The sequence below is a fragment of the Haliaeetus leucocephalus genome, unplaced genomic scaffold, assembly GCF_000737465.1.
Source record: "Haliaeetus leucocephalus isolate CR32 unplaced genomic scaffold, Haliaeetus_leucocephalus-4.0 Scaffold229, whole genome shotgun sequence".
Lineage (NCBI taxonomy): Eukaryota > Metazoa > Chordata > Aves > Accipitriformes > Accipitridae > Haliaeetus > Haliaeetus leucocephalus.
In genome coordinates, this window is record NW_010972665.1 from 6,155,405 (window position 1) to 6,167,274 (window position 11,870).

General features: G+C 39.7%; 1 protein-coding gene across 1 annotated transcript; it reads right to left on the minus strand.

Annotated features, from left to right (window-relative positions):
- Positions 1-3,266: 3,266 nt before the first annotated feature.
- PLAC9 (placenta-specific 9) lies at positions 3,267-6,804 on the minus strand. Its single transcript, XM_010567924.1, has 3 exons — positions 6,792-6,804; positions 4,359-4,459; positions 3,267-3,419 (listed from the first exon to the last, which is right to left on the minus strand). Exons 1-3 carry the CDS (start codon positions 6,802-6,804, stop codon positions 3,267-3,269), a joined length of 267 nt encoding a protein of 88 aa, XP_010566226.1.
- Positions 6,805-11,870: the final 5,066 nt, after the last annotated feature.

Sequence of the window (11,870 nt, forward strand, 5' to 3'; positions counted from 1 at the left end):
CTTTAAAGCATCTTTTTTTCTCCATAAGTAAATATGTAATGACCTGTTTCTCCTAAAGCAATTGCATTTTAAAAGATAATATTGCATATATCTTCAATTAAAAAAGTAGGTAATAAATGCCAAAAAAGTATAAATATCAAGTTTATGTGCCATCTGCTCAGGATTCTGTATAATACCCTCAGCAATCCATTAATGACAGGTCATTATTTCTTTTCTGCTTATATTGTGCTGGAGTAATATGTTTGTTTTATGGAACAAAAGTTACAGTTGTGTGATTTAAGGTTTTATTTTGTATAAACATTATGTGCCATTTTAATGCAAGTTTTATATATATTGTATGCAGAGTTGGTTCATGCTAGCCTACTCCCTGATATGTGGAGAGAACAGCCTTGAGTTATTGTGTCTAGTTAAGACTGTTTTGAAGAAGTTTTGTCAAGTTCTGTTTTCTTTTCTTGATTGTTTTTAAGGAAGATGTGTTCCACATTTCATTCTCACTAGGCCAACTGTCACAAGGTAGTAGTAACGTTGACAGTAGTAAAGATTCTATGGTTAATGTTTTAAGGTTTTGCATTGTGCCTTAAATATATGTATGTAGGAAGAGATTATGAAATTAAAGCTGTCTATCTTCTAACTCTTTGCAGACTATGCTTTTTGGTGTTCATGTTGATTTACGTGTGAGTGATCACTCAGTTTATGTAACTTAGTTTTTCCATAGAAGTTCTCTGCTGAATCCACAGAATTATTCAGAAATTGTTGTGTTGACAAGAGTCTGGGACTTGTGTGCTGTTGATGAGCAATTGTCTGTACCTGATATATGTAATCTATAGTTATTGTTCAGTATTTTCATTTTGCATATTGTAATTTATCTTCCCTGACTCTTGGAACTCTGAATTTTTATTCTCTGCTAGCATGGATGACATCTCTTCAGCTTATCATTCTCAAAATAGAAACATGTAAAGAAAAAAAAAAAGTAGAAGGGGGGAAGAGGTTTGGAGCTAGGTCAGTGAAAATAGACTGCTTGTTAATCAAGAATGTGCAAACTACTTCTCTTATTTCACGCACACTCTCTCTCCATTCTGTAAAGGTCAGGTAGGTCCTTTTTCCTAGAAGAAGCTGTGTGACTGTTTGTCATGGAATAAAATGGGGGTGTCATGGGCGTGGATGTTGGAATTAAACCTGGGTTGCATGTCACTACAGCAGTGGAGAAGAGTGTAAAGATTACAGAATAAGGTGGTTGCGCATCCAAATGACAAATTCTGACTAGTCCCAATTCTGCCTAGGACACGCAGATAAGACTCCTGTTTCAGTCAATGGCAGCAATGTGACTATGTCCAAAGCCAGACCACTCCATACACTCATTTTTGTCAGACAATCTAAGCATATCTTGAGAGGAAATTGCAGCTGAAAGTGTATCCTCATTGATTTACACCAATAGCAAGAGTTCATTTCTTTGCAAGGGAAGGAGTAAGCTTTTGAATTAAGTGAAGTTTGTTAGCTGTGCTTCAGTCCCAGACCCCACCTGATATTGTTTTCTTACTGAGAATGCTGTATTTGAAATGCAGTTTTGATAAAGTAGGGCTGCTGAAAGATTTAAAATAAAAAGCTTTGAAATAGTGTCTAAAAGCAAATACCTGTTTATTATAAAGCACAGGAACACAGAAGGCAAACTACAGCTGAGGATCGTTCAGCCCTGCTCAAATTCTGGAAACACAAGCTTATTAAATGAACAAAAGTGCCTACTGTTTATTACAACCATACTGTTAACATTCAGCTGTCTTCTGTCTTCACAGTGCTCAGCTGGTATCTGTATAGAGAAGAGTTGATGTAATTATTTTTGGTTATACAATCAGGATCAATCTTTGTGGATAAACATCATTTAAAACATGAATCATGCCTGCTCCTTTAAAGTGGAAAATTGTCACTTTGATTCACCAAATCACAGAAGGAAGATCCTATCTGCAATTGTTGAGCCATTTGGCAGTTGTTGCAAGCTCCATCTGAGTAGTACTTACTATAGATGTGCTGCAAATATGCCAAGGTTTCCATTTTAAATTCACTGTAATACTTTACTGGAATACTTTTCTTTTTTAAACAAACTATTATTGCAGGGGAGTAACTGAATTGTTACCTATTAACTGCCCCTTACAGAAAACTGGAAATTTTAATGAATAACAAAGTTGGTGAGGATGTATCAGTCATGGTGACCAGATCTGTACAGCCAACTGCAAGAAATAAAAACCAACATAAACTCTACTGTTGTCTACTTCAAGCCCACCTTCTATCATGTAAGTGCACTATGGTATACAGGTGTGTATGTACCCATGTACAGCTCTCTTAAACCAACAAACAAAAAAACCCAACAATGACAAAACTGACTTCATAAACATGTCTCTGGATGCTCATACCTTTCCACAAGAGGTTTATTTTCCACCAGGAGTGTCTCTCACCTTGTTAAATTCACTGTTGATATTTGGGCAGAGAATGAAGAGGGCAGAGCATTATAAGAAGCTGTGTAGAATAGGTGGTCTCATCCAAATAATTTCTGTTGTGGTTTAATGTATATCAAAAATGTTTATCCAGGAGCATGTTTTGTGTGAGAGGCTTGCATGTCAAAATTGGATTTAAGATATCAAAATGCTAATACTTCCAATAACTTCTTTGGTATTTTGTTACCCTCCTTTGTTTCATTTGACACACATGAAACTAAAGAATCACAGGATCTTAAAACTGAAAGAGAGCTTGAGATTGCTTAGTCCATCGTGCAGTTCTAAGGTGTGATGCTTGTTTAACATTTCCAGTGCTGAGGAAACTGCAGTCATGTAATTTCAGTGGATCACTGTCCTTGTAAGAAAGCTTTGCATTGTGTTTTGCTTGAGTCTTTCTTGCTGCATTATTTCTTGTTTTATTCAGTTTTGCAATGGGGAAGAAAACACAGTTTTCATCTTCATGGCAGCCTTACTTGTTCTGGTGGGCTACATTGATATTCTTTAGACTAAACATCCCCAATTTAGCAACCTTTCTGTGTAGCTCATGTATCTAGCTCTTTGGCTGGCTTCTTGTTTGTTTGGCATTTTGTTGGTTTTTTTTATTCTTTTATTTCCCCTTCTCTTCCCTGCCCCCCCAGTGGTTGTTGAAACCTGGTGTCCAAAACTGGACCCAGTATTTCAGCGGAGGCCTTAGCTGCACTGGATTGAATGAAGGAATTACTTCACATCTTGGGGGGAGAAAAGAGGACGTATTTGGTAATAACATATGCAAAGCTGTTCTCAGTTTAGGTTATATCCCACTAGATACTTACCATCAAAAATGTCTATAAGTGGGGTTCCTGGAGCAATGGGGATATTTGATGTTGTCTCACTGATGATGTTGAGGAGCGATTTGACTTCTGATTCTAGATGCTCCACTGTTTTTATTACCTTCTAATGAAAACAAGGGAGACAAATGGAGAAACGGTGTAGTCAAAGGGTCAATTGGAAGGCATTGTACTGAATGTGTTAGTGGAAGTGCAAATCTAATGTCCCATAATGCCAACAGCTAATGTAATTTATATTGCGCATTGCAGATTTAAATATTTCTTGTGTTATTCTGGCCTCTAGTGGCACAAGGTATTAAAACTTCTGCAAAATTACAGCATCTCTCTATAAAGAATCACCCATAATTTGACTTCTTGGAGGGAGCTTTGTGTTAATTTGTTTTTAATTCTCTCTCATTTCTGAGCCACCATCATATCCAAGAAAAGAATCCACGTGGAAGATGAGAGGAGCTGATGGGGTGGAAAGAAGAGGGCTGGGAGTAGAGCAGAAGAGGTAACATTGCCATTTAAATGAGAACCAACAGCATGCAGTTTGGCAGCTAGCCAGCTGGGAATAGTTAGCACTGGCCATGTATCTTGTGAGTGCTTAAGACATCAGGGAGAAAACCTAAAGCTTTGCAGCTTTCCTAGAGTCACAGTCACGGAGTTCATTTTGCTCTTGAGTGTCTGCAGGTGCGAGCAGAAACTTGTCTGTCACTCTTCATCACCTGCAGAGTTTACATCTAGCCAAGACTGGATGCGAAACTTTACAAGTATCGGTTCTGAGATTGTTATATTAAAGGCACAGTTATGAACATTTTAGAAAAGGCTGATATCTAGCAGTCAGTGATTGGTTAATCAGTTGTTTGGAATTCATCAAGATTATATGTTTCTGGTCATAATAGCTTTATGGATAGTTACAAATAATGACATCTGAAAAAAATAGATCTTGAATAAAATCGAGAAGGGACAATGTCTAGAATCATCATTCTTCTTTCTTTTCTGTAGTCAATAAGGATGGGGCAGAGGTCTGGTAAGGACCAGGAACCAGTGCAATAGCTCTTACCTCTTCAATAATATCTAAGCGTTTGTGGATCGTATCATGTTCGTTACACCAGCTCCCTCTTCCCAAACTTCCAGGTAACATACTGACAGGGTCTGCAGCAGCTGTAAAAACAGCCACAGTTAATTAGCAGGAGCTTTTTAATAGCAGCCCTTACCTTTCTGACTTCTGAAGTGGTATTTTGCATGCTAAACTGCATTTTTTTTTTATGAAGCCAAATGTAGGAGTCCCAAGTAGAAACTGAACCTCTCTCCCAGTAACTACAGCTATACCCTAGTACTGTGAACGTCTCCTTGCCTGTACGTGTTGTCATGGTTGGTTGGAACAAGGTGTTTTCTCTTGCCAGGGGTATTTTTTGTTTTGTTTTGTTTGTGCATTTGTTTTACACAATCTGTTTTTTCCTACCAGTGCAGGGTAAGTTTATAGACTGTAACTCTGTCTCTACAAGTATAAAACCTAAGCATTGGGAAGATCTACCTTACACATCAGCTCCTCTTAGACTTTCTTCAGAAGCAGCTGTTGTGGTAAAGCTTTGAAGAGTAGCTAAGTTGGTCCACTTATGTCCCAAATGGATACAAGCTGGTGATTGCCCTGAGCCGGAAACTTGTCCCTAACAGTCTGATTTTGCAATGGGAAGGGAAACACTAAAAGTATGTACAGCTGATGCGATTTGCTGACCAAGTCACTTGTAAATGGTGCTATATACAAAGTCACTTATCTCTGTCAGTTATCTGTATTTACCTCAGTACTTGTGAGCTCTTGCTCTTCGAACATTTCATTCTGCTGGCTGTCCTCCAGGAAAGGTCAGTACCTGCTGGTGTGCATGCTTTAATGGAGCCAATTTGCTTTTCATAATTTCTGTGCAACAATTCAGTAATGTTTAGATTTTAATATGTATGCATAGAACTATAGCGGAGTATTTTAAACCTCACTAAAATGATAACATATCTTGCTCCATGTAAAGTTAGGTCTTTTTCTTGTTTGAGGCCTGAAGAAGCTATAATAATGAGAAAGCAGCAGTAACTCATTCTGTCATCATTCGACTGTAACACAGACAAAAGGGGAACTGTGAGTCTGTGTTATAATGAACAGTAAGAAACACAGGAAGAGCAACTAGTTCTGTCTTCAGTACTGTTGGGCGAGAGCAGTGGTTTGGAACTGCTGCAGTGCCTCATCACAAGTCTGTGCCAAGATTTTGGGAGTGTATGTATCAGATGATGGCAAACACATGTCAGTAAGGATTGTAGCCATTGCAGTTTGATGGGATGAGAGATGTACTCTGAGTTGGAATGGTATCCTTGAAATTGGAGGGTGGAGAGGAGAGGAGGATTAAATTGTGATCTGATGTCATTTAGAAATGGGTTTGGCAGAGCTAAGAGAATTTTTGGGGGTTTATTTGTAACAAGATTTTGGTTTGGGTTTTTTGGTGCATGCACCAGGAGGTGGTGCTGTTAGGACAGAATCCCAAAGAATTAATCTACCTGTTCACAGAAGACTGCTGAAATATGGCAGGTACTTAAACACTAGCTGCTTTGTAGTTGCCCTTTTTTTCCCTTTGTTGCTGCTGGTGGTGTTTTGGGAGTGTTGTTACCTTGTAACTTAGTAGTCAGTGAACCATGGTACTTCTCAAAATTCTTGCTTATTTACATGTTTTTTTTCCATCGTGGCTGGAACAATACGGAGATACTGAAACTCTGTGTCAAAAATTGAGGTTACAAAGCAGTGACCAGTCTTTGTCGACAAACCTTGGCTTTCCTAATAATAGGATAATAGCAAGGTAAGCTCCATTTTACTGTCAGAGATCAATAAAATTTCCACCTTTGCAATATTCCTAGCTCTAGCTCTCTCAGCATCAAGCCTGATGGCCCGATTCAGCTGTACGCTGAACTGCCACCCACCGCGTTGGAGAGAGGACCAAGGGCAAGCAGAAGGCATTGTGATGATGTAACTGTGGATCAGTTGTTAACTGCTGGGAACGTTCCCAGATCTAACTACAAATGAACTGTGAAAAGAGGCAGCAGAAATCATTAGGTGGACTAAGAGCAAATGGAACAATTTAAGAAACCCCCAGGAGGTTATTTTTTCACTGTATTAACCTAGGTGTAGATGGCTGGATTACAAGATTGGATGGAAAGTCTGGGTGAAGGCCAGCACCAGTTGTATGCGGTTGTTAAAGGAGCTTTTGGCCAGCCATAAGTTACATGCCAGGCTTGTTTGGTTTTGTCCATTCCCTAGGAATGGAAATGCAAGGGGGTTAAGTTGGCTAGCTCAAGTTAGTGTTGGCCACTTCTCTTTCTCTGATCATGCATCTTATATCATGCTGGTCCGTTAAAGAAAGCCCAGAGAAAGCTCCTTCTTCCTGCAGGAGAAGCAGAAGTAGCTGTCTGTCCCGCCCGAATCGGACTCTGACCCAGAGACTCTCTGGCCTTTCCAAACTGCCTAACGGCATGGCGGGCATGCCTGCTGGCACTGTGAAGGGGTTCCTTTCACCTCTTTCCTGATACAGGACCTTAAATCCACAAAGTGACTTTTTGAAGCAGAAATTATATAAGTTCTTACACAAAATGCCACTTTAATCACTCCTATAGCTTAGCCCTTCCTTGTGAAAGAGGATTCTGTTCAGCACAAACCTCAGCATTGTGCTGACTGCTACTCTAGGCAGTGTACGTAGATGGGGAGGTTACGTATGACGGACGACTGTCATTTGTTCAAAGCAGGGTGTGCTATGATAGGTATATATAGCCAAGGTAAGGTTGTTGCATCTCACTGTGAGGTTAGCAAAACACTGCACAGCTTTGTGTGCACATGCACGTCTAGAGAACTAGGTAAAGGGGTTGCTGTGAAATGCAGGACTCGGTGGTGCTTTGTTCCTTGGAGTGGTTGCTTCCTCTCTTCTGACACAGAGACAGACAGCTTTCTGGCACTCAGAGCACATTGCTGCTTTATAAACTGTATTTGGCTTACTGAAGGAGGAGGAAGTGTCTTGTCCTAGTTTGATAGGACTGTAAGATGTTACTCAGAACCACAGGACTAGTGCAGTACCTAAAAAATTTGACAAACAGTCGAAGCCTAAGTGTCTCAGGAAGCACCTTAGAGCTGTTGTTAGCAAGTGATAAGATTTAGTAGAAACCAAAGCATGTCTAGTTCCCAGAGCTCACAGTATGGAGTCGGCTGAGGGCTGACCCAGCAGAAACCCCCTCAGCCAGGGCCTGCGTGTCTGTGTCTGGTTAGCAACTTTTGCTCTTGTACTTGTGACTGCCCCTTCACCACCATGCTAGAACAGGGTACTTGAGGTGGGCGGTTGCTGCTGCTGGCTGGGCAGCCAGTGCTTTGGTCAGTGTAGTTTTCTTCTGTTTTCTGAGCCTTGGCTGGAGGCTTTGGCTGCTAAAACCCCTGATTGTTATTTTGTTGTCTGGCTTTGGCTCTTAACCCACAGCCTTTATCTCTGGGATGGGCTGTTCACAGGACACATCCGGTCCCTTGTAAATATGGCACGTATCTGGGTCACTATGGTCAGACAATTCAGCTGAAGCGGTAATTTCCACGTGCTCAAAGGGAGTCACATGTTGCTTATGAGTGCTGCCCTTCTCTGTATTGCAGTTGGTGAAAGAAAATGACACAGTCTGCCTTTGGCACTGACCTCCAGTAGCATCTCTACCTCATGTAATAATAGCAGTCACCTTGTAAAGGGAGCAAAGAATGGAAGGCTGCAAGCCATGTAAGCAAAAGACTAATGGCCTTTTAGGATACTTCCATGTACTTGCTCTCTTGTTGCTGAAGAAACATTTTTAAAATGTAAATTAGAATTTTTACTTGTCTATGTGTCAAAGCAGATGCATAAATGCAGAAAACTTTGATAGTAAATTTTAAAGCTAACAGCTTTTACAAGTAAACTGTTCTTTGTATGCTGTATAAATTACATATTTAAAATGTGTGGGTATTTGCAACTTCTGACAGCTTAAGCAAGTGTGTAGTAGGCATATTTCAATGTCTCAAATATCTCATTTGAAACTTAACGGATTACTTCAGGCAGGTATTTGTTGTAATGTTTCAATATGGCAGAGAGTATGTTACCTTTCAGCTAACTTCCGATCTGCAAATTCCCACCTCATGCTTCCTGCAAGTGAGATGCTTCAATTCTTGAAGTCCATTCTATTTGATACCCAGGTGGTTATTTTCCATCAAGAATCAGAACTCTCTTGTTCAAGATAAGAAAAGGACCCGTGCCTTTTTACCTCTGATAAAGCCTTCTGTGCTACGTTGATGCCGCCCCATAAAGGCTAGGTGGTTCTAACTGCCCTGTGCTGTCATACAGTCAGACACCAGCAGATGGAGCAGGAAAATGGAGAATCGCTGAATTGGTTGCTAATAAGGATATGTTTAATAGAAGAATATGCTCAATGTTTGAAAGAAGTAGCATGATGAAGAGTAAAGATCTATGTATCATGGTCAGCCTGACTACAAAATTTAATTTTGTAGTAGGAGATAGAAAGAGCAATGAAGTAAGAATTAAAACAACCTTAGCAAACAGGTTAGGAGCAAAGGCCTTAGTTTTAGAACACCTCTCAGTTAAGCTCCTCTGCCTCCTGTACATTTGATATATTCCCCTAACTCCCCAAGGTGTTGCTTCTACACAATCCCTGAAGAAGTTCCCTTCTAGGATCATCAGGATTCTGTCTATCCAGATGCTGTTAAATGGTTAATTTTGATCATCTAAGTAGTTGCTAATACTAAACATCGGAATAAACCTGAGTAACTGCCTCTTCACTGTCATTTGCTGCTGGTACTAAGACTGACAGAACTGAAGTACATGATCACACAGATCTGGTAGGTCTTTATAAGTATTCTTCCTAAAGAGGCATTGCCGGTCAAACTGAAGTTACAGACTTGATACAGAAATTACTGGGTTAGGTTCTTTGGTCTGTGTTATGGAGAAGGTCAAGCTGAGTGACCATAGTGTTCCCTATTGGTCTTAAAGTCTATAAAATTCCTCTTGTATCATTCTATGGTTAGTGTGGTTTTGACAGTTAACTGAGAGTTCATGTTGTGCTTAGTAGGGAGGGAGAGGTAGAACAAAGCAGGCCACAAGCCAAATGAAAGACAAGTGAGATGGAAACAGGAACCAGATGGCAAATGAGGAAGCCTGAAATCATGTGATGGACCAAAGGGAGTAAAGGAGAACATGTCTAACTCTTCAAGAAAACATACTGTGCTGTGTGTTCTTGTTTGCACTGCATTAGGTTTAGCAGTATCCTTTTATTCCTGGGACTGTATAGCATAAGGTGGCCAGATAGCTTTTAATCAGAAAATGAAGGGGGTGGTAATGGATTTATGTTCCAATAGGAAAAAGGTCATGAACTTGAGTATCAAATTCAAATGGTGAACCCCTAACCAGTTTGGGAAGAATGCAACAGACCTCTGAAGGGATTTGCTGATCCTTGCTTACATTATTCCTTGTCTAAATATAAGTGTTGGACTCCACTTTAACATGTATATATAACTTTGAAGTGTTAGCACAAGAAATTACATGGTTTACAAAAGTGGTTGGTGAAGTTAACTTGCAGCTGCATACAGCAAACGTTCCATTGCTTTGAACCTGAACTGATACTATCAGTATTAGTGCTTTCAGACCTAAGACCATGTTAAGCCACGAGTGTTAGTCATATTTAATTTTGGGGACTGTTCTTAACGGCATCAAACTTAGTTTCTGGTTATGTCAACCCTTAATTATATTGGCATCCTTAGATATGGAAGTACTGGGTTAATTTTCTGTACCATTACCAGTTTCATTATCACCAGTGTGCCCAAATTCATTTTAAGCTGTATTGTATATAACTTAATCTGTATCAAATTTTATTATTAGGACACCAAAAATAATTGATTTGGCTAGAATGTGTTGTATTGGAAATGCTTTTTAATGCGCAGATTGTCTTCAAATTCTTACATGCTCAGGAGCCTATCTTTAAGTGGACATAGAGCATCTTCCAGGCTGTAATCCATAAAACACTGCCTAATACTTAACTGTGATTTAGGCACCTCTGAACCTCTTTCTAGATTTTAGAGTTTCTAGTTGCTTAAAGATAAGGGAATTCTTGCCTTCAGTGACTGCAAGAAAGACTGCGGGAATTGTAATAAATATGTACAATTTCTTAGCTTCTTATATACTGTCATAGGTTACTATACTTACACTGCAGAAAACTGCAGGGGTTTGCTTATATATACATGCAAATATACACACACACACACACTCACACGTAAACATATATATGTACACACACCTTTATTAGGCTCTAGCTTTTATGGCAGAACAACACTGCAAATTCCATACAGGGCAAATGTAGAATATCCGAAGTGGGAGGTGGAAGGTAAGCATTGTATATTAGACAGAGAATTGACAGTAGAAAGCTCTTCTGGAATTTGGGGGGCAGAGGAGGATTGGTTTGGTTTGGGTTTTTTTTAAAAATCATTTCAAGAAGGTACATTGAAAGTTTTTAATGCCTGATTAGGGTTTAATCTGTAATCTATACATTCACTGTATGCTTCAACTGCTGCCTGAATGCCAAGTCTTGGAAAGACTTCAAACATGGAAGAAAATCCAAGGGATTCCTCTGCTGTCCAAGATTCATGAGCCTCTGATAATAATGGAAACATCCTGAAGTAAGTTTCTTCCATGAAATTAATTATTTTTAATACTAATTTTAGAAGCTAAATAACCATATCAGAAAGTCAAGTTCCAAACCTGCAGACCTGGTTCGTACTCTGTTTATCAAGACATAGAATATGCTACTATGAATATTATTTCAGATCCTAGGTCAGTTAAGATTGAACTTATTTTAATTCTTTTTTCCCCTGACAGAGAAGGACCAAAAAGGAAATCTCATGCATTGTGGGATGTATTGCATTAGTGAAGGTGGGTCAGGGTATCAGCCTACCAGTTCTTACTTCTCTAACTTGCCTGTCCCATCAACCTACATGTGAGATGCCATGTTGTGATGTGTTGTGGTCTTACCATGCCTCACTTGTGCTTGTGAAATACGCAAAATTGGAAACGGGACTTGGTAGAAATTGTTCCTGACTAGGAGATGGCTGCCATGTGTTTCTGTGTAAAACTATTTCATCTGGAGGAAGTTCTTGCTATCATGATCCATGTCATTCTCATTTCACAAGGGAGCTTCAGATTTTGCTTACTCAGCAGTGGAGACTGAGGGGGGGGGGTACAAGGCCAGGGATAGTTTGTGCTGCCAGTGGGCACTCTTTTTCAGGCACAGCAAAATCTGGGGCCCCTGCCTTGGCTGTCTGCCAGAAGCAAAATTACTACTTGAAAAAACACTTTTCTTCTGCTGTGCTACCATATTTGCAATTTTAAGAAGCACTTAAGTTTTGTATATTTTCACTCAAAGGAAGGAAGATAACAATAAAATGTTCCTGTGAAGGAGCTGTTGGCTTGGAATATGTTTCCAGCATGCTGGTCTTCTGAACAAGCAGCCAGGGAATATCCTCTTGTGTTTGTTGCTG

Coding starts and splice junctions, on each gene's coding strand:
- PLAC9 (XM_010567924.1), bottom strand. Junction 3,420..4,358: donor GCTTAGATATTATTGAAGAG/GTAAGAGCTATT, acceptor TGTTTTCATTAG/AAGGTAATAAAAACAGTGGA.